The sequence below is a fragment of the Numida meleagris genome, chromosome 27 (genome assembly GCF_002078875.1).
Source record: "Numida meleagris isolate 19003 breed g44 Domestic line chromosome 27, NumMel1.0, whole genome shotgun sequence".
NCBI classification, from domain to species: Eukaryota; Metazoa; Chordata; class Aves; order Galliformes; family Numididae; genus Numida; species Numida meleagris.
The window spans coordinates 2191585-2217624 of NC_034435.1; the positions used below are offsets into that span (position 1 = coordinate 2191585).

Below are 26040 nucleotides of genomic sequence, written 5' to 3' on the forward strand. Positions count from 1 at the left end.
ACGCGTTGTTTATGAGCTCCCGTGCACTGAGTGCTTTATGCACTGCCAGCCCAGCGCTTGCTTAATCGCCTCCGGGTTTCTGTGGTTAATTGCGGCGAGCAATTAATCTAGCGACAGCGGGACCGCCGCGGCAGGGACTTGTGCTGGGACGAAGCGCTCAGCCCCGCGGTGCCGCTCTGGGGACGCTGGCCCCGATGCCACCGCTGTGCCCCAAAGCTTCGGTTTCCTTTTCTATGGGTCCAAAATCTGAGCCCCCCCCTCCCCTAGTAGCTCAGTGGGGTCACTCCTGTCCCCCGCTCCTTCCCTTGGGCCGATGGAGCCAAACGGGGCGGGCTCCCCCCAGCCCCCCACTCCCCGGCACCTGCTGCTTTGTCCGCCCCTCGGAGCCGGCGTGGGGCTGCGTGCTGCTGCCGTGGGGCGGGGGACGCGGTGCCCCACGGGGATCGCGCCAGGAGGGTTGGATCGGTGCCGGGGGTGTGGCGTGGCGGGGGCTGTCCCACGGCCCCGCGTGGGCAGGGCGCAGGCAGCGGGGCCACGGCCGGGATCGGCGCAGGTACCGGGGCCGCTTCTCCCCTCTCCCTGTACCCCCCCCCCCCCTTCGGGGCACCCATGGGTGTGAGCGGCCGTTGGGGGCCGGGGGGGGAGGGGTTCTCCTGGGGGCTGTGTCTGTCTCTGTTGCCCTGGGGGAGCCTCTGACAGCGCTTCGGTCCTGGCTTGGCTGCTGGGATTGGGTTCACGGGGATGGGGACAAAGATGGGGATGGAGTTGGGGACAGGGAGGGGGATGGGGACAAGGATGGAATGGAATTGGGGATGGATTTGGGGACAGGGACAGGGATGGGGACAAGGATGGAATGGAGTTGGGGACGGGGTTGGGGATGGGGTTGTGGATAGGGCTGGGGATGTCATGTTTTCCTGCGGGGTCAGGTCAAAGCAGCAGCCGGGTGCGGTGACAGGGTGAGCAAACAGCGTCAGGAGGGGAATTCACAGCCCCACAGCTTCCCTGGGCAGGAGCCGCCGGGATGCGCGGGCGTTTCCGCTCCGACCCACACCCACTGCTCATCGCGGTGGCACCGGGCACCTCCGCCTTCATCTGACCCCATTGAACCGGGAGCAGCCTCAAGCGTCTGCGTTCCAACCCCTGCCTGCAGGAACCCCCACGCGTGGGGCTGAGCCGGGCTCTGTGTCACCCCGCTTTGCAGAGCCTCCCCCCGAAACGCAGGCAGCCGAACCCCACCTGGGATTCCTTCGGGTTGAATTCCCAATGTGTGTGCCGGGACGAACCGCTCGGTTTTGAGCCCGTGGGACCCCCAGAGACAGAGGAGCCCCCCCACCCCCACCCTGCTCTGCCATTGGGGTGCTGGGGGGTGCGGGGTGAGGGGTCCCAGGCTGTGGGGTCGGGCGCTCTGTGCTGTTTTCCAGTGCGCAGAGCTCCTCGGAGGGCCCCGTGTCTGCAGGTGCTTAATGAGCAGCGAGCTCGTTTGGCATCACCTGGGAGCAGAGCGCGGGGTGGGTGAGGGGGGGTGGGCAGCAGTCACAGTTTGGGGTTTGGAAGCGTTGTGCACGTGGGGGCTGTCACAGCCACGTCCTGGAGCAATGCAGAGCAGCAGCATCCCACCTCTCTGCAGCATCCTCCTCATTGGGACCCAGACGTGCCGGTCTGGGGGGGGTCACTTAGGATGCAGGGACAAAAGCAGAGCCCTGGGGGGTGGAGGAGGATGACGGTGTGGGTGAAAGCTTTGGGTTTTGCTCTGAGCTCTCGGACAAAGCCTGGGGCCCGTGCTGCCCTTTGGGGTCACCTTGGTGTGGGGTGAGGGCACCCCCGTTGGCACCCGGGGGTCTGGGGCTCCCAGCATCGCCCTGCGCCATGGGGAGCGATGGGAGAGGAGGAGACCCCCCCCCCCGTGGGTGAATGGCAAACAAAGGGAGCAGAGGAATGAGGCAAAACATAACGGCGGGGATGGGATTCTGGGGGGGGGGTGGTTCTTTTCTGATGCATCGGGATCATACAGGACGAAGGTGGGATGGACCTTCCAAAAACAATGCCGTCCTGTCACCTCTTCTGTGACATTCAAGTGTGTCCATGTCAAGAACGCATCTGGATCTCCTGTGTCGTGTCCTGCTCCGGCGGGGCGAAGCTCGGCTGTGGGGCATCCCTGTGGGTCCCGGTGCAGATCTCTGTGTCCTCATCCCCAGGTCCTGGTCATGGATGGGCAGGACCCAGCCCCGGGCTGCGAGCGTGAGAAAAAGGGGCAACCAGGTTGGTGAGCGATGAGCGTGGGTCGGGACGTTCCCTTGTTTGGACAGCCGAGCGGGGTCTGGTGTAAGGGTGATCCGCCAGATGGGCGCAGGAGCTGGGGTCGTGGCTGGGATGTCCCAGCTTGCTGGTACCCCCATTAGCAGGAACGGCATCAGGAGGGGAACGAGCAGCCTCAGCAACAGCGTTAGGGCAACCTGGCTCCCCAGCAGTGCTCACCGTGAGCTCCACAACCGGTCCCAGTGTCCCCAGGGGGCGAGGTGGGGGGGGGTGGCTGCCGGCAGCCGGCGGGTGACCGTGTGTGCTCTTCCAGCTTTCACCTGGGAAGTGCGGGCCAACGACAGAGCCCACCCCGCGCAGCTCGGGAGGAGATTCGCCTTCTGCTGGAGCAAGAAGCAGCGCGCGGTGAGTCAGGCAGGGCCGAGCACGGGCCCTTCCTCGGCACCTGGTGCCGCGGTGGCGGCGGTGAGCTGGCAGATGCCGTAGAGCGATGCTCAGCAGAGCGGAGCCGCAAACGCGGTCCCCAGCGAAGAAGTTCTGGTTGAACAAAACCGTTCTTAATTCAGAGCCGAATGACGAGCGTTTTGCTCGGGCGTTTGCTCAAGCATGTTGAGTCAGACCATCAGAAGCGCGATCCTTTATTTCGGTTTGGAGCGGCGCGACCCTTCGCTCTCACAGAAGGGAACGCACCTCTCGTGCCAGGAAAAGACGAAAATTCCTAAAAATGCGTTCTCGGCGTTTTCGAAAAGAAACCCTCGCTTTATGTCCTGGCGCTGTGCCCCCGCCTCGCCTTTAAGCTGCCCTTGTTTTCCGCAGGGCAATGCCATTCGGACGGCCAAGTACAACGTCCTGACCTTCCTCCCGCTGAACCTCTACGAGCAGTTCCACCGCGCGGCCAACGTCTACTTCGTCTTCGTCATCCTCCTGCAGGTGAGACGGGTGTGGGGGAGAAGCACGAGCGTGAGGGGCTGTTATCAAGGGAGGGTTATCTGGAGCAGGGATCCATCTGATGGGATGCTCAGGTTCCCATCTCTGGCCTTTATGGATGGATGCTGTGGGATCTAGAGCTGACGTGGGTTCCCCTTTTGCACCAATGCTGTCAAATGGTCTCAAGGGCACTGGTCCGCAGTGGTGTTCATTGGCTTTCAGGAACTCTAAGGGGCTGAACCTGGGGGAAAATATGATTGTATTCAAGCAGTTGGGCTTGGATGTAAGCTAAGATCGTGTAGAAAACCGCCAGACAAAAATCCATCCCTCCCCAGACCTTAGCTTGGTTCCTGCCATCACTGGGCGCTCCGAGGGAGGAGAGCTGGGGCCTAAGCTGTCCCACGGTGGGATGGGGGTTTGGTCAGTGAGGTGCCCTCCTCCTTCCCCAGACCTTTCCTGAGATCTCCACGCTGCCCTGGTACACTCTGCTCTTCCCCCTTAGCTGCCTTCTCACCATCCACGCCCTACGGGACCTGATCGATGACATCGTGAGTGTGGGTTGGGGGGAGAGGCCGTGGGTGTGGGGGGGGGCGGTCAGCAGAACGGGGCCCTTTGCTGTGGGGTGGGCTGGAAATTTTGGGAGATGCCATCACTCCACGTACCGGAGGCACCATCAGCTCTACAACATCCAAATCGCTTCGTGTTTTCCCTTTGAAGGGATGCAGCCAGAGGGTTGCCTGCCTTTAGGGGTGATACCTTTAAGACCCCAGTCAACAGCTGTATTCATAGTTTGGCCCCCAGGAATGCCTTGGGGGGGGGCTTCTGCCTCTTCCTTCATCAGAACACATCTCTGGATTGCTCCAACGAGCAGATCCCACCCTGGGGCTAAGGAACCCGGAGAGGTTATGGCGTTATAGGAGGGTTGCTTTCATGGGACAAGAAAGTCTGGCACAGCCCACCCATTTCTTTTTCTCCCTTCTGCGCAGGGCCGACACCAAAGTGACAGAAACATCAACAGCAGACCATGCGAAATCCTGTCTGGGAAGAGGTAAGGGGCTCTGGGGAGAAGGGCTCATGTTTTCCTTGCTGTGGAGCAGTGTGCAGCGATGGCTCCATCTGAAGCGCTGAGCATCCCTGAGTGCAGCAGCTGGGAAGGGGCTTGGTGGCCCCACGCCTTGCAAGCTTCCATCACCCCCCAAATCTGGTGCAGGCCCAGGAGTTTCCCTGGAGGGATGATCATATCCCAGCGGGTCCAAGAGGCGCTGGGCTGTGTGGTTGCCACCCATGGCTGCAGGGGTGTGGATGTGACAAAGCGGTCCTGTGCCACTCGTGGTGCTGTGTGGTCGTGCAGTGGTGGCCACAGATGCCACAACAATGGCAAAGGAACCAGCAACTCTGTGCAGAGCCCATGCAAGCAAGAAGCCGGGAGAGCCATGGGCTGCTCCAGAGGATGGATGTAGTGTTAACCCTGCTGTGACCCACGCTCCAGGGCTACAATATTCATGCTTTCCGAATTCCCCTTCAGCTTCTGCTGGCAGAAATGGCGCGATGTCTGCGTTGGGGACATCGTCCGCCTGCGCAAGGACAGCCTCGTCCCGGTGAGCGATGCCCCAGGGCTGGTGGTTGGTGTGCCAAGGGGGGGGCTTCAGCGAGGAGAGACCCAACCAGGCGCTCTCCTCCTCCCTTTGCTCCTCCAGGCCGACATGCTCCTCCTGTGCAGCTCAGAGCCCAGCAGCCTCTGCTACGTGGAGACCTCCGACATCGATGGGTGAGGAGTGGTGGATGTCCCAGCTGGGGGCTGAGGTCTTCAGCCTTGGGGACCACCAGAAATGGGGGTCAGGGGTGCTAGGGAGGCTGCCAGTCCTGTAGAAACCATGGCATGTGGGACTCCTCCAACAGCCAGCCCTACAGACGCTGCGGAAATGGACTAAGCCCTTCGTTTTGTCCCCCAGATTTTGAAAATGGAGGGCCAAGAAAATTTAGAGGCAACAGTTTCAGGGGAAGCCCTGCGCCCTGCAGAGCAGCTCATCACCTCAGGTCTATCTCCTCATCTCCATTCCCTCCCAGCTGCCCATCCCTCCCACTCATCTGTGGGATGATTTAATGACAGGGTCTCAGGGCCAGGGCTTTTATCCTGCTCGATGTCTGCCATGATAGCTCCCTATCTTGCTTTTCATCGCCATTGCTCATGTAATCACCCAATAATTAATGTCAGCTTCTGTCCCATGGGCCCGATAGCAGAATTAACAGTGCTGTCGCCCTGTAGGGTTGTTTCATTCTTCCCTTGCTGGCTCTTTTTTGCAGGGAAACAAACCTAAAGTTCAGACAAGCCCTCCTGGTCACCCACCAGGAGCTGACGAGTGAGGAGAGCTTGGCTGCCTTCAATGGTGAGAATCCCAAATGGGTGAGGATGTGGCTGCCATCCCGTGGTCACACTGGGGCAGCCTCGAGAGGTCTCCCGTTGGCATCAGTCTGTCCCCAGAGGCACCAAACGCCATCACTCAGCACTTTTCCTGCTGGAGAGTGGTCCCTGCTCTAGCATCTGCATGGAGACCCTTCCCCAGCAGCGTGGTTGGGGTTGGGTTGGGATGGGGGCCATTGGGTCAGGTTGGGAGCCATTGGGTTAGGTTGGGGACCATTGGGTTTGCACACCTTTCCCCTGGCTCGATGTCTGTTTTCCTACCAGAATCAAGCTCTCAGCACCCAAACTTGAGCTCAGACCCTGCATTTTTCCCCTTTGGTCCTCCATAGGATGCTGTGCCAACAGCTCTGGGAATGAAGGGGATTGTGTTTTATGCAAGGTGGTTTCTAGACCAGACACAGCAGCCTGGTGCACTGGCTCACCCTTAACCTGAGTCCCCCATTCCACAGCTGGAAGATGCACTGGAAAAATCTGAATTTTCCCCTGAGAAATCCTCTTCTCTGGAGGAAAGAAAGGACCTTGCGTTTCCCCCATAGCCAACACCTGCACTGTGTCCTCTGCTCCAGGGCGTGTGACCTGCGAGGAGCCCAACAGCCGCATGCACAGCTTCACCGGCGTGCTGCAGTGGAGAGGCGAGACGTACGCGCTCGATGGTGAAAGGATCCTGCTGCGGGGCTGCAAACTCCGCAACACCGACACGTGCTACGGCTTGGTTATCTATGCAGGTGAGCACCAGCTCAGGAAGGGCAGGATCCAGGATTCCTGCCTATATTTCACCCGCATCATGTCCTGGATCCATGTCCTTTCGTTTCCTCTTGCTCGGTGCAGCTCAGAGCTTGGCCGTGCGTCGACCATGGGTAGAGGAGGGCTGAGATTGGTGGAAGGAGGACTTTTATTTGTAAAACATTTCTCGCCCAGGATTTGATTCCAAAATTATGAGGAACTGTGGAAAGATCAAGCGGAAGAAAACCAAGCTGGACCGCATGATGGACCGCCTGGTGGTCATAGTAAGTGCTGTGCAAACTCCTCCTGGGGGTGCTCACAAGCTTCCTCGTGAGACACTGCTTCCTTGGGCGATGCTGATTTTGTTAAGCTTGAAGTATTTTGCTCATCTCTTGGTCCAGTTCATGGTGGCTAAGGGTCATCACTTCTCCAGTTGGCTGCTGGCATTCCTCTTAGGAGGGTTGGGTTTGGGTTGGGTTGGGGTTGGGGTTAGGAGGGTGGGGAAGTTGGGTTTCACTCTGTGTTTGTTGTGGATGCATTCAGCTGAATTCTACGCCATGATCCTTCATCTCAGCCCGGGATAGCCTTCAACTTCTTTGGTGGTCTGCCTCCAGCTTCATGCACAGTGATGCAGTGAGACAGGCTGGAAGGGGCAGTGGTTGGTCTTGGTTGGGAAGGCTCTGTGGGATGTGCCATTCTCCTCCTGCCTTCCCCTGTCAGATCTTCGTGGTGCTGCTGGTCACATCACTGTGCCTCGCCATTGCCTCAGGGTTCTGGGCCAAGATGTTCCAGGAGAAGCACAGCTACCTCGCTGCTCTCTACAAGCACACGACTCCTGCCAAGCAGGCCTTCTTCAGCTTCTGGGGCTTCACCATCCTCCTGAGCGTCATCATACCCATGTCCATGTACATCACGTAAGAACGACGGAGATTGCATGCAACCAGCACACAGTGCCCCTCTCCCTTTGATGCCTTTGACCATCACCTGGCACCTTGGGTTGCAGCAACAAAGTGGGGCTGCCACAAAAGGTGTTCATCACCTGGGCAAGTCTTTCCCATCTGCTCCCTTTGCATGACAGCATTGAGTTGTGATCCCAGAGAAAAGCCAGAAAGGAGATGCAAAGACACACACACTGATGCTGGAAATAGGGGGCAGGCTGAAGATGACCAACTGATGAAGGCAATATCTCCTTTCCATTCTGTTCTAGGTTTGAATTCATCTACCTGGTGAACAGCTTCTTTATCAACTGGGATTTGGAAATGTATTACGCTGTCAAGGACATCCCAGCGAAAGCCAGGAACACCAGCCTCAACGACCAGCTTGGCCAGGTCGAGTACATCTTCTCAGACAAGACGGGCACCTTGACACAGAACATCATGAGCTTCAAGAAATGCTGTGTCAACGGGACCATCTATGGTAACTTCTGGTGGTGCCAAGTTGGTAGGGATTCCAGAGTTGGGTAGACCTTGGGTTGAGGCCACTTTGGTTCTTTTCTCTTCTCTGGCTTGCTGGGAAGCTTGAGGCAAGTGGGTTGGTCTTGGTGGTGCAAGAGGTGAAGAAGTCATCCTTCCATTTACGATGTATCTTTATGGTGAGTGCATGTGATGCTCTTTGCTTTTTTAATGATTCTGCTTGCTTTTTCCCTCTTAGAAACCCTAGAATTGCCAATTCCTTCCTTCTCTCATTGCTACCTTTACTCAAGCTGGCACTTGGTGCTTAATTAGTGACATTCAGAGAGCAGTGAGGGGCAGAGCTTTAGCACAGAGCTCCTTTTTCGTGAGATCCTTATCAGACACCCGAGACAAACGGACAGTGACAAAAGGAAAGAGGAGAAAAAAACATCTGGCCAAGTTTCTAAGTAGGAATGAACCCAATCTTCCTCTACCTATCTGATGTATCACGTTGCGCCTCTGATAGCAGCACTGCCGTGATCCTTTCCATTTTCTGACAACTGACAATGCAGATGAAAGCCAGACCTGCCTTATTAAAATGAAGAACATAGAAAGTCTGAGCTCTTCAAAAATGAAATACATCAAACCTGAATGTCCCAGTGACTCACAATGGATAGGCCCTGGGCAAGAACTGAATGTTCCTTCTTGCAAGCCTTTGGCCAGCAAAAGAAGCAATCCCTTCTAGAAAAAATCTGCTTGGAGCTCTTGCTAGCAATGCTCCCAGCCCTGCAGTGACTGAATTGTTTCTTATTTTGGCAGGTTTGGGCATGGGCCATGAGAACAAACAGCTGCCGGTGCGTAATTCCCCTCCTGTGTAGCATGGGGCCAAACAGGGCCATGGCAGAGCCTTATAGGGTGGCCTCTCTGTTGGCGTCTCGGGTTCCTGCAGCTTGCCCATGCCTCTTGTAGGGGTCGGGGTTGACCAGGATTTGCCATGGGGAGAAGACGTCGGACACCAACAATGTGGGGCTCCTGGAAGCGGCCCATCGGGACAGCGACCCGGTGCTGCGGGAGTTCCTGCGGCTGTTGGCCCTCTGCCACACCGTCATGGTGGAAGAGAGGGGCGGTGGGTTGGGGTCCCCAATGAGTGGGTCCCCTTAGAGGCATGGGGGCTGTGATACTGTTGATACAAACTGCCGAGGCTGTGAGTGCTCTGTTGGATAGGGATAGGGACTGGGAACAGAGGTGGGATCCCACTGGGATCGGTGTTGGGATCCCATTGGGCTTGGTCTTGGGATCCCATTGGCAGTGGTGTTGGGATCCCATTGGGCTTGGTGTTGGGATCCCATTGGGAACAGCGTTAGGATCCCACGGGGAGTGGTGGTCCTCGCATGTGAGGACAAAGAACACAAACTATACTCACACAGCTATTATTTTCTCTTATTATTAACTTAACAAAAGTTAAAAAAAAAGTCTAAAAATTAAAGATATGGTAGATTTAAATCATCTTCAGCAAAAGTATATATGACTGTAAACCAAGCATGGCTTGTTAAATGAGATGGATTGGGTGGATTGGTTGAGGTTTTGGTGTGCCGAATATCTGAATTTTTTAACCTTTATTCTTTGGAACATGTTTAGAAAAATAATTCTAAGGAGCTCAAGGAGATGGACTCAATGGTCCTTATGGGTTCCTTCCAGCTCAGGATGCTCTACGATCCTACAGTTCTATTCTATGACTTTCCCTAGCTTGGTAGCTCAAGGTCTCCATAGATAACATTGGTGCAAGAATGAGGTGTTCCAGATGTCTGAGATGTACGAGATGCTCAGCTGGGTGTCTCCTCACCCACTCTTTGCTTCTCTTCCACAGACCAACTGGTTTATCAGGCGGCTTCTCCAGATGAGGAAGCTCTGGTGCTGGCAGCCAGGAGCTTGGGGTATGTCTTCCTGTCCCGAACGCAAGACACCATCACCATCAGCGAGCTGGGGGTGAAGAGGACGTACCAAGTGCTGGCCATGCTGGACTTCAACAGCGATCGCAAGAGGATGTCGGTGCTGGGTGAGTGGAGGTGGCACCAGGATGGTGCCTTGCGTGGAGACAGCAAAGAGCAGCGCTGTCCTTTCTCCCTCCCAGTGCGGGACCCACAGGGCACGATCCGGCTCTACACCAAAGGGGCTGACACTGTGATCCTGGAGAGGCTGCGGGGCCGGGGACCCAACCAGGACTTCACCGAGAAGGCTCTGGATGTGAGTCCCACAGCAGCAGGGGTGCAGGGGGCTTTGGTTGGGTGCCCCGGTGCTTCTCTCTCTCCATTCTGGCTTTAGGATTTGACTCTGTCTTTCCCCCTTCTGCTCTGAGCCTGCAGTGTGCATGGGACGGTGGCTGAGGGCACCAAACCCCCCCTTGGTGTTCTGTGTGGGCTGGCTGCATCGCTCTCAGATGTAGGATCTGATTTTTGGGTGCTCCTGCAAGGAGCCAGGAGTTGGACTTGATGATCCTGATGGGTCCCTTCCAGCCGGGGAAATTCTTTGGTTCTATGATTGCAAGAGTGCTCCCAGGGGTGACATAGGGTGGGGGACGGCCAGAGCCCAGAGGAGACCTCAGGTCCCATGGGAGCACAGAGTTGAGCTGACGGGGACACGATGTCTAATCTCGGCAGCGCTTTGCGGAGGAGACCCTGAGGACGTTATGCCTGGCCAGCAAGGAGCTGAGCGAGGCAGAGTACGAGGAGTGGGGCAGGAGGCACCGCGCTGCCAACGTCCTGCTGCAGGGCCGAGCACGCGAGCTGGACAGGCTGCACGAGGAGATGGAGCAGGACCTGGAGGTGGGATGGGGCCAGGGGTGGGGAGGAACCACTTGCCCTGATCCCCACTGGCCCCACAGAGGGCAGCAGCATGGGGTTTGGCTCTTTGGGGCGAAGGGGGAAGTGTCCAACCCAACACCAGTCCTCTGGGTGGGAGGGCAGGTGGAGATAGCCCTCGGGATGATTTTGTGATGTGTCCACCCATGGGAAGGAGCTGGATCCTGCAGGGACCCCTCTTTGGATCCAGGGTTAACCTCCACCTTGCCCTGACCCCCTGCCCCATGTCACGGCACCTTCCCTCCAGCTGCTTGGGGTCACGGCCATTGAGGACAAGTTGCAAGAAGGGGTCCCCGAGACCATCCAGCTGCTGCAACTGGGCAACATCAAAGTGTGGGTGCTGACGGGAGACAAACAAGGTCAGTGAAGCCAACCCCAGACCCATCAACACATTGCAGTTTCTTCCCCAACCAGGGCCAGAGATCAGATGAGACCCTGGGAGGAAGCAATAGTGGGGCTCTGCCATTCCCTTTAATACAGAATAATAGCACATCCCACAGATCATGTCACCCGTGGGGAAACTGAGGCAGGGGAAGCCGTCTGCATGATGGCATAGGGCTGGAGCGCAGTCTCCAGCACCTGTTGGCCTCCAGGGCTGGGGGCTGCCCTGGGATGGTGGGGGGCACGACAGCCCACTGACACCCCCGTGTTGCAGAAACCGCGATGAATGTCGGCTACGCGTGCAAGCTGCTCACGGATGACATGGAGATCCTGCAGGAGAGGGAAGTGAGGTGAGGAATCGTGACCTTCTGGTTCATGACATCAGGGGGCTTGTTCCTGGAGAAGTTCAAGAAACAAGTAGATGTGGCTCTTAGGGGCATGGTTAGTGGGTAATATTGATGGTAGGTGGACAGTTGGACTGGATGACCTTAGAGATCATTTCCAGCCTCCGTGATTCTGTGATTCTATGACACCCAAGGGCATAGGAACCCGTGCAGGATGGGCAGAGCTGGAGATGCTTCTTCTTCCCCATCCCAGCCTGGGTGCCCATCCCCATCTTCATCCACTGATGCCTTTCCAGTCTTCCCCATTCATTTCTGCACCTACAGATCTCTTCTTGGCAGGATTTGGCCAGAAAGTGCTCAACCTGGTTCTCTGGCCTCTAAACCATGCGCACCAGGGCTGGTTTCCCACCTCATGAGCCCTCGTAGCCCCTCTCTGCCCCTCCTGCTCCCACCATTGGGTACCAGCCCTGCCTGGACCTGGCTTTGAGATGGTAAAGGCCAACCAGTGGGTCATAGCCAAAGCCAACCAACATGCCCCATGTGCCCTCCTTGCACAGCAAGATCCTCGAGGCTTACTGGGTGAGAAACAACAACATCAGTGGCAGTGACTGTGTCTCGCAGCAGCACCCAGAGCCTTTGTGCCACAAGAAGAGAGCTCTCGTCATCAGCGGGGACTTCCTGGTAAGGTGACACGTGGGGCTGGTTCTGCCCCAAGGAATTGGAAGGCACAAGGAAGTGCCCCAAAATGGGTGGGAAAAGCCACAGGAACCCTGTTTGGGGATGGGGAATTGATGTTAGAGGAGGAGGTGACCTCACGCCGATCACGCAGTGATGGTGGGCTTCACCCACCCGGCCCGAGTGGTCTGCTGGGAGCTCATGTGCTCTTCTTCAAGAAGCGTGTAGATGTGGTACTTAGAGATGTGGGTTAGTGGGCAGTATTGGTGGTAGGTGGACAGCTGGACTGGCTGATCTTAGAGGTCTTTTCCAACCTTCGTGATTCTATGATTCTGGTCATACTGGGACAAACTGGTCTCAAAGAGCGCCTACTGCGTGACAAACCCAGAGAAAACAGTGGTTTTCTGATGCACCTAAGAGATTCAAGAGCATCACTGATCCTACTGTGACATCCCTGGCAGTCTTTAGAAAACCTAAATTTGAAATGTTGTTTTCTCCCTCCATGCCCATATTTGTGTCCCTATGGTAAAAGGGGATGCAGAGCTCAGACCAGCCCCATCCTCCCTGCTGCTATGGGGGAACCCACAGCTCCCATCTCTCTTGACCAGCCCTGGTTTGGGGCCCCAACCATGCATGCTCTCCCCACAGGACACGATCCTCCAGACAGGAGAGGTGCTGCAGAAGAAGGGGCAGCTCTGGCAGCAGCTGGCTTGCCATGGGGCCATGGACCCACAGGAGCAGGGCAGTCTGGTGGAGAAGGCCTTTGTGGACCTGGCCGCCAGCTGCCAGGCCGTCATCTGCTGCAGGGTCACCCCCAAGCAGAAAGCTCTCATCGTGCAGCTGGTGAAGAAGCACAAGGAAGCCACCACGCTGGCCATTGGGGATGGGGCCAACGATGTCAACATGATCAAAAGTGAGGCTGGGGGATGTGCTGGTGGGTTTTTGGCTAGCGCATCCAACCGAAGGGGGTGGTGGTGCCCCACCTGCCATCTCCACCGTGTCACCTTCTCCTTTGAGGTGAAGAGCTGGGAGAGGAACACCCAACTCAGTTTCCAACCCAACTCAGTTTCCAACCCAACTCAGTTTCCAACCCAACTCCTAGACCAGTTCCCAACCTAATTCCCAATGCAACTCCCAGCACAACTCCCAGACCAGTTTCCAACCCAATTCCCAATCCATTTAGCCATGTGGCTGTGCTGGGAAGGAATTGAAAGGCACAAGACGAGGGATAGGGGCATGGTGGTCTGCCAGCTTGGGCAATGGGATGTCTTTAAGACTTGCCCCTCCAGCAGCCCCCAGCACAGGGCTGTGCTCTTTGCACACCCAGCTGTGCCTGCTGTCACGCTCTATGGCACACAACAGACAACTCAGGAGGGCTTTTCCCCTTTGCCCATCAGCCCTGGGCGCAATCAGCTGGGAAACCAAGCACTACAGCAGAGGGCTCTCCTCAACCCTCACTGCCCACGTCTCACACCCTCCGCAGCTGCCGACATCGGGGTGGGCATCAGTGGGATGGAGGGGGTCCAAGCCGTGCAGTGCAGCGACTACGCCCTGGCGCGGTTCTGCTACCTGCAGCGCCTGCTGCTCGTCCACGGCCGCTGGGGTTACCTCCGCATTTGCAAGTTCCTCCGCTACTTCTTCTACAAGACTTTCGCCGGCCTCATGACCCAGGTCTGGTTCGCTTTCCACAGCGGGTTCACGGCCCAGGTGAGCAATGGGAACGCAGCTGTCCTGTGGGTTTTTGCATCCCCAGCGCGGACTCCTTCCTCCCTGCCTGATTTCTGGGGGCTCCCTGGCTGAGATGCAGCTGGTTACTTGCGCATGAGCTGTGGGACTGGGAGAAGTGGCCTTGGAGGCACTGGCAGCTCTTGTGAGCAGCAGCTCAACCTCACAAGTACGTAGGGAAATATGCCACAAGGTTTTCCCAAAAATGGGAGTTTCTACCTAAGGGATGAAGGTTATCAGTGCAGTGTGTGGCTCCGGCCCCATCTCCACAGCAGAATCCCATAGATCCGCAGAGTGCTGCAGACACCCCAGTGCTGATGCAGATCTCAGAACAAGCCCATGGGGATTTCCATGGGATTTGAGGCGGGACTTATCCTCACCCCAGTGCCTGGGCATCCTGCCTGAGTCTTCCCAAAGCACCACGGAGCTCACAGCCACTTCATTCTCCCCACAGCCTCTCTACGAAGGCTGGTTCCTTGCTCTCTACAATGTTTTCTACACCGCCTACCCCGTGCTTTCCGTGGGTCTTCTGGAACAGGTATGGGGCCACCGGGCTGCACCCAACCCTGTGCCTGGAGGGCAAACCTGGCAAGGGTGGGAGGACATTGCTTTACCCCCTCCGTGTCCCAGCAGGACGTGAGCGCCAAGAAGAGCCTGCAGTTCCCCGAGCTCTACACCATTGGGCAGCAGGACAAGCTCTTCAATTATCGCATTTTCAGCGTGACGCTCCTGCACGGTGTCAGCACATCGCTCGCCAGCTTCTACATCGCGCTCTGGGCCTTCGAGGACCGCGTCGGCAGCAGGACCGTGGGGGACTACGAGTCCTTCTCCGTCACGGTGGCCACCTCGGCTTTGCTGTCAGTCCTTGTGGAGGTGAGCGCTGCCTGTGTCTGAGCTGGGGATGGGTTGTGCACTGGAAGCTGTTGGCATGGACGCGGGATTGGAAGCCACCAGTCCAAATGGAGCCTGGGTTGTAGGGCAAAGGGACCCCAGGCACGTGGTGATGTTGCCCAGTGCAGCTGGGGATGACCTCCCGTGGGGCAGGGACAAGTGGCCAAATGGAAGTACATCCTCCATCCTTCACAAGGAGTCGTATGTCCACGCAGATCACCCTGGACACTAAGTTCTGGACGGCGCTGTCCTTTCTGATGGTCTCAGCCAGCCTGCTGCTCTTCTGCCTTTTCTCCTTCCTGACCCAGAGCATCGATGCCTTCAGGATTGCCCCCACCATCTTCCGCTTTCCAGGTGAGCTGCCCCAGATCCCTGCAGCCCGTTCCTCCCAGAGCCAGGCCAGCCCACTGTGGGCTCCGTGCTAGGAGCTGTTCCCCTGGTAGATCGTGTCTTCTCTTGGCTGTATCACATCCCTTGGTCTGATCCTCTAGTTATATGGTCCTGAGCGACAGATTGACCAATTCTTGATCTTGCTGTCTTGACTTTTGACTCTGGTTTAGACCCCTTAGCACCTTTGTGAGGGTGGGGCTGTCCCCTCACCATTGTTCTCTCTCCTCTCCACCTCTGCTGCTTGAACATGGCCCACAGATGCCACCCAGAACGCCCTGACCGACCCCTACATCCTGCTGGTGGTCCTGCTGTCCTTGGTGGTGAACACCGTCCCCTCGCTCGCCGTCCGCTCGTACCACGCCATCACGGGCAACACCAGCATCCAGCAGGTGCAGATCTGCCCCTGGGACCAGCGTCTGGGACCAGTAAGGGCGTTGCTGGTGGTGGGATGGATGTGATTCCGCAGGGAAGTCACCAGGCCCCTGTCTCCTTGCAGAAGATCTGCTGGAAGGCCAGGCAGGAGCCGGAGCCCTCGGTGGAGCTGCGCACCCACGTCCCCTGCGGTTCCTTTCACCGCCGTTCCAGCTACGCCTTCTCCCACCAGGAGGGCTACGCCGGCCTCATCACCCGCGGGGAGAGCCTGCGCACCAAGGGCACCCACACCACCAGGAACACCCACACCACCAGGAACACCCATGCCACCAAGGGCACCCATGCCACCAATGACACCTGTGCCACCACAACTCTCCATCCCCAAGGGACAACCCCAGCTTGGCCCTCCCACCACAGCTGACCCGGCCACGTCCTCCTGGGGTCGAAGGGGTTTCCTCCTCTTGGAGGCATCTGAATCCAGGGTGGATGGTTTTGCTTTGCAATCTCCGCTCAGCGGTCCCCAAACCCGTGGCAGTGCTGTGCACTTTGTGCCATGCCCCCATCCCTGCCACCTCCCACTCCCCCGTGCTGGGGTGGCCGTGCACAGCCCATGGGATGCTGCAGAGCCAAAGCCTGGGGACAGCAGGAGAGCCATGCAAACAACCACTCGGTGACGGGATCACCCTGGTTTCTTATCCTCATTTTTGTAATTAAAAGCCCCCGTGCCAGCGCGGGACACACATACACAGGGGTGAATGACTAGAAAATAATTTATTGAAGAAACAGAAAGCTGCAGAAATACAACACAGTCATGACCAGTAGAGGATGAACAAATAGAGATTTTTTTTTTTCTCTTTTAAAACCTGTTGACAGGCTGGAGTTCGGTTTCCTGGTAATTTCCCCTGCGTGAGTCATTGCAAAGAACAAGGAACAAACTCCAGAGCACACAGCACAGTTTGGATAAAGTGCCTGACACATAAGACTCTTTTTTTTTTTTTTTTAATTATTATCTTTTTTCTCTTTTTAGCATTTGTAAATAGCTTAAACAAATATAATTGCAAGACACAGAGGAGTAACAATTGCATTTCGCTGTAGAGTAAAACCTATCCCATGAGATTAACAATGAAGCAGCAGCAAAATAATAATAATAATAATAATAATAATAAATAAAAAATCCAATTTAGTCAGTAAGGAAAAAGGCATTGAAAAACAGAGGGGTGCAGGCCCCGGAGCAGGATGGGAGCGAGCGGTGCCTATTGCTATGCAGAAAAACGAGTGATGCTGCAGTGGGGGGGGTGGACAGGTAAACCCGGTGCTGCGGGCTCCTCCTGGGCAGGAGGAATTCTGCCTGACTTCTTGTTCTCCTTTAGAAATGCATGGGGGAGAAAAAAAGGGAAAGAAAAACAAACAAACGAACAAAAAACAGATTTGTTTCTCTTTGCATTTTTAATTTCCTTTCTTTAAAAAACCCTGAACGAAGAAATAATACAAAAGGAACTGAAGCATCCGTACGCCCAGCCCCAGCCCCGGCTCCAGTGCCTCTTCTGCTCTGAGATGAGGGAAAAGGAGCAAATGTCCCCATTGCCCCCTCGAGCTGACTCCCGTGGGTGACCCCATGGGTTTTGGCTCTGGTCAGAAGGGAGATGTTGTGTAAAGGACCTTGTCCTGAAGCTCCCAGGCTTGGCACCAGGAAGTGCAATCTCCGGGCCCAGTGCTTGTGTCCCATCACTGGAGACGTCCATAGAACTGGGGTAGCTCAGCTCCTGGCTGGGTTATCATGGGACATCAACTCCTGAAGCTCAGCTTTGAGGTTCATGAGCCCTCTGCTCCTCCTCTCCCAGTGGGGATGGAGACATTGCTGCCTCACTCAAATTTTTTTTTACCTAAAGTGAGAACCAGCCTGAGGCTTCACAAGTAACGGGATGACCCAAATCCCTGCAAACCTCCACAATGGAAAGAGGGCACAATGACCAGGCTGAACTGTGGGACTCGGTGGGGCTGGAGGTCCAAGGCATCCTCCTCTTCTTCGTCCTTCATCAGCATGGAGCCCTGCGCTCTTTGAAACCTGGTGGCCCCCACCAGGCAGGAGCTGCTCTTGTTGCTCTTGAGGCGCCCATTTGGGCTCCAGTTCTGCTCCTGCTCCCCACAGCACAAAAATGCTCTTCTAGGGCAACCCTGGTTGAGAGAATTGTCTTTAGGACAGAGCTCGGATTGTCATTACCTGCAGGAAAAAAAAAATCTTTGGTATCATTGCAAGTTGCTCCTCAAGGCATTTTGGTAGGTGTGGGCAGCAGGCGAGGCCAGATCCAGCACAGGGCAAAGCCCCTTTGGTTCGGTGGGTGCTGGTGGGTGAAGAACAAGGGCAGCACTTGGTGCTCAGCTCGTCTGGGATGTCTCAAACCATTGGGTTCTGTTCTTGAGGTGGGATCCAGCTGGGCTCTGTAGGGTCCTAGGACTGGTGGCTGTGGGTTGGGTCTAAGCTTGGTGACACCTTCGTGTGGTTGGAAGCGAGGACTGAGCATCCAAAGAGCAACACTGGGGTGGACCTCCAAACAGCAACACTTCCCTGCTGGGAAAGGTCTTGCAGGAATTTCTGAGACTCAAGGGGACACAGAGCTCCCCAGAGGACACCAGGAGGGTTGTTTAGATGGAGAACCATGAGGAAGATGAAGGCTGCAGGATGCTGCATTGAAGAAGATGCAGGTATGAACGCTATCATGCTTTTGGGGACCGTGTTGGTGGGGTGCAAAGAAGCTGAGATCTTGTTCCTTGCAGTCGTTTGAGCTTTGGGGCCACATTTAGTGACAGAGATGAAGGATGGAGAAGTGAAGAGGCAGAAGAAGAATGAAGAATCAGCATTTTAAAGCAAAGGCAAGGACGGAGGCAGGTCTTCAAGGCCACCCCAAGGGAGAGCAACTCGGGGCCATCAAACAATCACAGAACGGTTTGGGTTGGGAGAGACCCTTGGAGATCACCCAGTCCCACTCACTGCCATGGGCAGGGACGTCCTTCACCAGATGAGGTTGCTCAAAGCCCTGTTCAACCCAGTCTTGAACACTTCCAGTAATGGGGCATCCACACCTTTGGGCAGCCCGGTTCAGTGTCACCATCCTCAACATGACAAGCTTCCATTGCCCAGAATGGTTGCAGCGTGGGGAGGAGGGCACTGATGGGGCATCGGGGCCATTTCCCTCATCTCAGAGCACATGAGGAGCCCAGAGCTTTGCAAACTCAGGTGACGGCGGCTGATTGTCTCTGTCTCTCTTCTGCATGAAGACACTTGGGCTTTGACACACAGATCTGGATAAAGCACAAAAAAATCCCCAAACCTGAGAGGCGCGGGACCTGGCGGGGTTGGTTTGGCATGGGTGGGCACACACAGGGGTCCCATGCCCCAGACACCCGTAGACGATTTGCTGGGCATGGGTCGTGTGCCCCCACAACCCCCTGCAGCCCCTACACCATCCCCTATGGGGACAATACAATGTGCAGAGAAAGGAAAGGGAGAAAAGAAGCGAACAAACCAACAGAGGGGGTAAAGGACGGCTCTCCCATAATTGTGTGATTCAGAAAAGAAAAATAAATATGGCGATCCATGCAGAAAATTCTTAATCAACCCAAAAGTCATGGACAAAAAAAGCACAGTTTGTCCCCTCCCGCTCCCACCCGACCACCCCTCCCCGAATAATTATTACATTACTTCAAGAAAGAGTATATTTCTTCATGCATAAATCAAATTCTCATCTTGTCTTTTTTTTTTTTGTCTTTTTTTTTTGTCTTCTTTAAATTACATTTGAACACAGAACACATATAATAAATACTCTCGTACGACATGACTCAGAGAAAAGTAACACATCTGAACGCAAAGGTATCGTCATCGTTATTAGTTTTTCTTTTTTTTTTCTTTTTTTTTTAAAAGGACTTGTTTAAATATGAAATCTGTAAACTCCAAGGGTCCTTTTTAAATCTTTCTCTCTCTCTTTCTCTCTCTCTTTCTCTCTCTTTTTCATCGTGAAACTACCCAGCTTTCATTTCCTTAACATTCAATATGTCTCCCATTGAACGCGTCAAAGAAATAAGAACATGCCGTCTTCTGCAAAATTATAATTTAACAGTATAAAGCTTCAAGTCACAAATTCCAAAAACTAGCTAAGTAATTTTTTTTTTTATCACATAAACTATACATTAAATATTTTGAGGTATTTCAGAGAACATTGTCAAAGGCTTGTAAGGTCTGTGCTGGGTGGAAAAGAAGGCTTTCTCCTGCATAGAGAACGTCTTTGGTATCACAAGCCATGTGGGTGTTAGGGAGAAGTGGGGCTGGGCAGGATCTGGTCAAGGCAATAGTGTGGAGGGTATGGGGATGGGGATGCTCTGACCTGCTCTTTGTGGGGCGCAGGGGCTGCGGATGGCTCCTGGTGTCCCCATGGAGGGACTCCCAGTTGGGTTTGTGATTTGGGCCAAGTTTGGTCCAGTTCTAAAGGAGCCGCTCCCCGTGAGACGCAGCAGATGGAGCCTGCTGGGGTTGTGCAGCTGGCAAAGTGCTCCTGGAAGGCTTCACCCAGAAAGAAAGGGAAACCAACACAAAGAGCCAAGCAGGTGCAACCCGACCCAAGATTTCCCCAAGCTTTGGGGGATTTCTGTGGAAGAGCATCTTCTCCTGAGGGTCCCCCCCATTGCCTCTTCCTAAAGCAGAGCTGCTCCCATCCCACCCAACAGTGGTGGATGGGAACCTGGAAACCTTTCCTCCCGGAGCACTTAGCTCCAAAAGAAGGGTTCGGAGAAAGTCAGTGGTGAGCAACGCCACAAACCCTCTCCGTGCTACCAAAAAGGGAAACAGAAGCTCCAGCCTGAGCTGAGCAGGAAAGAAACATCCACGGTGGAATCCATGTCTCTGTGGTCCCCTCCATCCTAAGCCATTCTATGGTTGGGTTCCGCACGGTCCTAGAGCAGAGCTGGCCATGGTGCTGACCCCGAGAGGACACCAAGCCACCAGGTCAGTGTGCTGGGGCAAATGGGGGACACTGGGGACACTGGGGGCATCTGAAGGGGGGGGGACACAATGGGAAAACCGCAGCGAGAGGGAAGGGAAATGCTTTCTCTTCCAATAGGACAAGGGTTTGGCTTTCTGTTTTCTCCATCCCAACACCCAAAGACTACAAGAATTGCCAGAATCCATCCGTTTGGAGAGCTGAGGTAACGGTGAATCTTCAGGGCAAAAAAAAAATAAAAAATAAAAAAGCGGAGGAGCAAAGAAATGGCCACACACCTTTGGTACAAGAAAAAGGCACTCATCGACCACGCCGCCATCCCGGGGATGCTCGCTCGCCTTCTCTCGCTCTCGGGGGGGGGGGACTCGCGGGGCGCAGGGAAAGCGGCGCTGCCAGCACAGACCAGACAAGGCAACAAAATCTTTGGTATCAGACGTGATTTTCAAATCACGAAAATTGAAAACTCAAGTGAGGTAGCCTTTATTCTCGGGTTCTCACTAGAAATGTCTTTGCATCCTTGAGGGCCTGTGGCAATTACTCTTTTTTTTTTTTTCTTTCTTTCTTTTTTTTTCTTTTTTTGGTACTTTTTGTTTTGTTTTGTTTTCCTTTTTTTTCCCCTTATTTTCTTTGTTGTTGTTGTTGTTGTTGTTGTTGTTGTTGTTTGTTTTGTTTTGTTTCTGCGTGTTTTTCACTTCCCAAACCAAGGCCCCCTTCCTGGCTTTTCAGCCCTTTGAATACTACCCGATGGGGGTCAGGAAGCCACCCCCATCGTCACCACGTCACGACAAGACAAGAAGAAACAACGTCAGGGGAACGCCAGCGCTGGGGAGCGGGTTGCGGGGGGTGAGTTTCTCTTCGCCGTTCTTTTCGGGTTCTGGTTGGCACCTGCCCCTTCCCGGCCCTTCTTCCTCCCTCTCACTCATCCGCTCCCCCTGGCAATGGGCCGGGTCGGTGTGTGGGGCCATGCCCACACTGACCCCCACCTCCCACCCTCCCCATCGGCTCTTTGGTAAATCTATCCCAAAATTCATCCCCAAACCCTGCGGTGGGTCAGGGCTTTGCTTGTAGGGTTTTTCCTTTCTCTCTTTCATTCTTTTGTCCTTTCTTTCGTCATTATTATTTTTTTTGGGGGGGGGGTTGTTTTTGGGTTTTTTTTGGTGTACACAGACACTTTTTTTTTTTCCTTTTTTCCTTCTTTTCAACAAGGTGCCTTCCTGTTACACAACAGATCGCTCTCAAAGTAAAGTGAATCGAAGAAACCATAGCGCTAGAACACAGATGGTACTATTTTACCCGCATAAATTCAATAGTGTCCCATTATTATTATTATTATTATCATTATTATTTTGGGGTTGGTTTTGGAGGATTTCTCTTTTTCCCCAACTGATGGGGCTGGCAGGGGGGACCTGGCCTTCCCCTCCATCCCCAAGCCTCCCTCAGCCCTTCCCAGTCCCCGTGGCCCCTCCGACCCCCAAGGACAGCACGGAGCCAGCGGGGCCAGGCAGTGGCTGAATGCAAGGGTTTGGCCTCGTGATTGCTTTTCATATGGCACAAGTCACCATCAAGAGCTCGGAGGGAACGATCGTTTTGAAGCTAGTACCATTGCTCCAGAATTGCGCGTTTAAGGCAGGTTGTTAATTGGCACAAAAAAAAAAAAATTTAAAAAAAATCTCTTTTCATTTGTTGGTTTGTTGGTTTTTTTTTTTTTTGGTAAATTTGCCGGTCGTTGCGTAGAGCTTGCTTGGTTGTGGTTTCTGTTGTTATCCCGGTGGGGTTTGGTGGTTGTGGGTTTTTTTTTTTCCCTTTCGAGCTCATCGGAGAGTTTTCCCCTTCTCACACGCAGGATTTCGCAACCAGGTCCGTGGGATTTTCCTTCTCCACCGCACTCTGACGCCGCCTCCCGGGAGGGATTCGGTTGGGTTTTTGGTTTTGCAATTTCTTTGGTAACAGAGATGAAGACAAGGGTCGGAGTGAGGGCAAGAGTGCGCGTGGAGGGGAGGACGGGGCAAGACACAAAGCCAACAAAACTGCTTTGTCTGAGTTCATTCCTCAACCCAAAAGTGAACCAGGAATCAAGTGGCAAATGCTGGAGCCAGCCCGGCCCCAAGCCGGTTGCCGGGAAAGACGCGATTCTTCGCTCCAAGTCTCTCCTCCCATCTCCTCTCAAAGAATTCATATTTTTAAATACCCGATTTCTGTAGCTAAAATGTGCTTCTTGACCTGCGTGGGTGGAGCGGCCGCGGTGCCGCTGGGGACGCTCGGACACGCGGAGCCACTCGGGGGGACCCAGGAATGGGTCGGGGTGTGCAGGGGGGTCTGGTGGGGTGGGTGCTCCTGGGGGTCTCTGGAGGGTGAGGAAGGTGCCCATGGAGGGAGGCTGTGGGGCTGCCCTTGGCTGGGTTTCCAACAGCTCCAAGGGAGAGGAGAGCCTGCGTTTCAGTGGGGAAGAGGCTCCAGCTGCTTTGGGAAAACCTGCTGTGCCTTACGGGAGCAAAGAGCTTCAGCAAGCAGAGACCTGGGGTCACCTCCAGGCACCCAGAGAGTGTTTTCCCTGCTTATCCCCTTTTAAGTAATGGGGATTTCAGACCTGGCAAGCTGGGGTTGTACCAGAGACCAGCCCCACAACTTCTCCTCCTGCACTTCCCCCACCTTTATCCCAACACTGTGGGTGTTGTGGTGGAGGTAGAGGTTGCGGGGGGCACAGGAGGGGACGGGGTGCCCCTATCCCCAAAGACTGGACTCTGGCAGGGGGGGCAAAGACAAGGTATCCCCAAGCAGCTCCTCTCCCTCTCCTCCATCCCCCATCCCAACTCCATGGGGCTTTCCTCAGAGCCCTCCATGGGAAGGAGCTGGCCCAGCTGCAACCCTCATCCCTGCTCCTCAAACTGGGTGGAGGTGGCAGCAGGACTCCGGCTCAGGGTGGGGGACTGGCAGTGCCCAAAAGCACCCACCCCAAATGGGGCATGCGCACGAGGCTGAGTTGGCTTTGTCATGAGGAGGATGTCCGGGAAGGGGCAGGGGGGGCTGGGGGCCATCATGCTTTGGAGAAAGTGCTTGTAGAAGAAGAGGGGACCCCGGGGTTGGTGCCTGGCTCCTCCTGCCAGCGGTTCATACACCGCCGGCGGGCGTTCATGAAGAAGTTGCTGACGGTGTTGAGCTCCAAGCCCAGCTGCTGTGAGATGGTCATCTGCATCTCCTTGGACGGGCGCTTGTTCTCCTTGAAGATGGCGATCAGGGTGCGGCGCTGGAGGTCCGTGAAGACCAGCCGCTGCTTCTTGGGCTGCAGGCTCCTGTCTTTCTGCTGCTCTTGCTCCTTGCGTTTGCAAGCTAGACGTTCAAAAGAGAGAACAGGGCCATTAATCGGTGCTGACCGCCCTGGCCTGCTTGCAGGCTGCCTGGCCCTTCCTTCCCTCCAAGGAACCTGCTGGCTTTGTGCCCATCGCTCCCTCGGCTGCCTCCCTCCTCTTCCTCCCTGGGCCTCCCCAAGCAGCAGCGTGAGCAAAGCCTGGGGGAAGCCCAGCACCTCCAGATACCCAGCACCCCAAGCCTCAGCATCTGCTGCTGACCCTGGGGCTAGAGACTGAGGAACTCCTGTGCTGACTCTGCTCCCACAGCCTGGCTATTGGGGCTGCTCTGTTCCTAAATTATGGGGGTTATCCATCAGCCTGCCTCCTTTGCTGTGCTCTGGTCTCCACTGCCTCCTTTGCAGATCTCACTGCAGGACTCAGGGGCCACTCTTGGCTGTCACATCCAGCTTCTGGATCTGAAACACAGAGGACAGCTGGGGGTGGGGATGCTGGGGACTGCAGTGGACATCTCATGGCATGGACTGGATGATCGATCCTGTTTTCACTTCCTCTGGAAAGGGTTTTTCTAGCTCCAAAGGCTGGAGAATAGCCAGAGTGGTCTGAAAACACAAGATACTGAGGTTCCTAGTGTGCTTTCACCAATGGATCTGCTGGCCCGTGTGTCAGGATGAGCCAGCATCTAATTAAAAGCATTCCCTGCAGCCTCCCTTGTTTGACTGGTCAGGACATAGGGTGCCCAGGGACTTGGCTGGGTCAGGGCTTGTGAAGGGCATGGACAAGGCCCTGCAAGGCTGGGAACACGCTCTTTCTTCCTGGGAAGCTCACAAAAGAATCACAAAAGCATGGTCTAAAGACTGCCTGAGGAAAGTCCCACCCTTGCCCAAAGCAGCAGCAGTTTTCAGCCTTTGGGGTTTCTTGGTTTGGCTCTTCCAAAAAGACTTTGCAGGGAGGGCACAGGTCATTGGAGACATTCACTGTCCAGAGGTGGGTGGAGGACAGATGTCCACTTGCAGGCACTTCCAGGAGCCTCTTTGAACTGCTGCACAGCTCAGAGGAGCCAGAGGCTGAAACTGAAAGCAGCAATGGGGCAGCGCCATGGGTCTGTGGCTGGGTATTGCCTAGCTGACCTCCTGCCTGCCCTACAAACCACTGCCAGGGCAGAGCAGCAGGCAGCCGTGCAGCTGGGAGCAATGGGAGCGGGCTGGAAGCCACTTCTTCCTAGCCAGAGAATGAGCAATGTCTCTCTTTGATTTTTCGTCATCTTCTCTGCACTACGGAACCTTTTTGCACCACGTTGAACTCAGAGAGGACAGCCACCCCTTCCACCCAAAGCTGGGGAGACCTAAACCTCAGCAAAGCAGGTCATTCATTCACCCAGCACGTTTAACCTCCTTTCCCCAGCTGCTGGGCTCGCTCCTCAGCTGGCACTGGATCCAAATCAGCCGCCCCTGAAGCAGAAAGCCTTCCCCCTCCCCTACCCCCCCCCCACAGGGTTTGCAAAATGCCATGAGTCCAGAGGCTGCAAAGCAGCACCCATGGGGCCATGGGGCAGCCCCAGCCCTGCTGCAGCCTATCCCAGGGTTACCATCCTCAAACAGCCAGCAGAGAAGGGTTGAGTGGAAACCTACCCTATGACCATCAGATGCTTGCAAAAAGAACAAAAACAAAAAAGCCTTTATAGAAAAATTGACTTTTTTCTTTCCTTTTCTTTCTTTTTTTTTTTCAGACACGAATTAAAAAAAATTAAAGAAGATCCCTCCCCAAACGCCCCCGATAACGAATTGGTCCCCCCACCCTCTTGCATCTTCACCCCGGTGTGCCCACCCCCCACCACGTGCCCTCCCTGTGTCCCCCCCCGTGTCCCCCTGGCATGCTGGCACCCACCCCTGCACAGACGGCGTGTGCTCCACACAGATGCATACGGGGTACGCAGCAGGTACGTCCAGTGATGTGAGATGTGCATGCACACACAGGCATGCCCCCACGGGAAGTGCCCGCTGCAATCCCAGTAAAGCCACGGTGCTGGCCCAGCAGCGCCCATTCCCATTGTCGGTGCTGGATGGCCAGCCCATCACCCAGCATTCCGGCTTTCCAAACCCACTTTTCTCCTTCTCTGCTTCAATTATTACAAGTAATTATTACAAGCCAGTCACCCATTAATAACCCACAGCTCCAAGGCAAGCGCTGACCATCAGGGTCTTGCTGATCAAACCATGACCCAGCTCCAGGACCACTGCTGAGCACTGCCCGGACAGAGGCGATGCTCCGCTCTGCATCCCTCCATCCTCCCCTTATTTTTGGCCCACAACGCAGCAGCGGACGCATCCCACGTTTCCTGTGCTCGTTTGCTTATTTATTAATTTATTTTCCTGCTGACGCAGCTCAG

The 26040-nt window shown here is 55.2% G+C and overlaps 2 protein-coding genes across 3 annotated transcripts in view; one reads left to right on the forward strand and one right to left on the reverse strand.

The window, feature by feature from the left end:
- On the forward strand, nt 405–18982 carry ATP8B3 (ATPase phospholipid transporting 8B3). Its single transcript, XM_021378896.1, has 28 exons — nt 405–553; nt 2196–2259; nt 2570–2661; nt 3073–3186; nt 3633–3731; nt 4170–4231; nt 4709–4781; nt 4881–4951; nt 5488–5570; nt 6172–6330; nt 6524–6612; nt 7049–7242; nt 7536–7744; nt 8539–8573; nt 8689–8845; nt 9587–9775; nt 9851–9963; nt 10377–10541; nt 10825–10936; nt 11233–11308; nt 11860–11983; nt 12626–12890; nt 13461–13684; nt 14157–14240; nt 14336–14575; nt 14809–14947; nt 15242–15372; nt 15480–18982. Exons 2-28 carry the CDS (start codon nt 2205–2207, stop codon nt 15774–15776), a joined length of 3651 nt encoding a protein of 1216 aa, XP_021234571.1. The 5' UTR covers nt 405–553; nt 2196–2204; the 3' UTR covers nt 15777–18982.
- Nucleotides 21563–26040, reverse strand: part of ONECUT3 (one cut homeobox 3) — a 28304-nt gene continuing 23826 nt past the window's right edge. The window contains exon 2 of one of the 2 annotated variants that reach the window (XM_021378959.1): nt 21563–23673. In XM_021378959.1, coding sequence (XP_021234634.1) covers nt 23381–23673 — 293 coding nt within the window. In that variant the 3' untranslated portion in view covers nt 21563–23380. The remainder of the gene's footprint in view (nt 23674–26040) is intronic. The other variant, XR_002433057.1, reaches the window with a different exon arrangement.

Coding starts and splice junctions, on each gene's coding strand:
- ATP8B3 (XM_021378896.1), top strand. CDS start 2,205: ATGGATGGGCAGGACCCAGCCCCGGGCTGCGAGCGTGAGAAAAAGGGG. Junction 4,232..4,708: donor GAAATCCTGTCTGGGAAGAG/GTAAGGGGCTCT, acceptor ATTCCCCTTCAG/CTTCTGCTGGCAGAAATGGC. Junction 6,331..6,523: donor CGGCTTGGTTATCTATGCAG/GTGAGCACCAGC, acceptor TTTCTCGCCCAG/GATTTGATTCCAAAATTATG.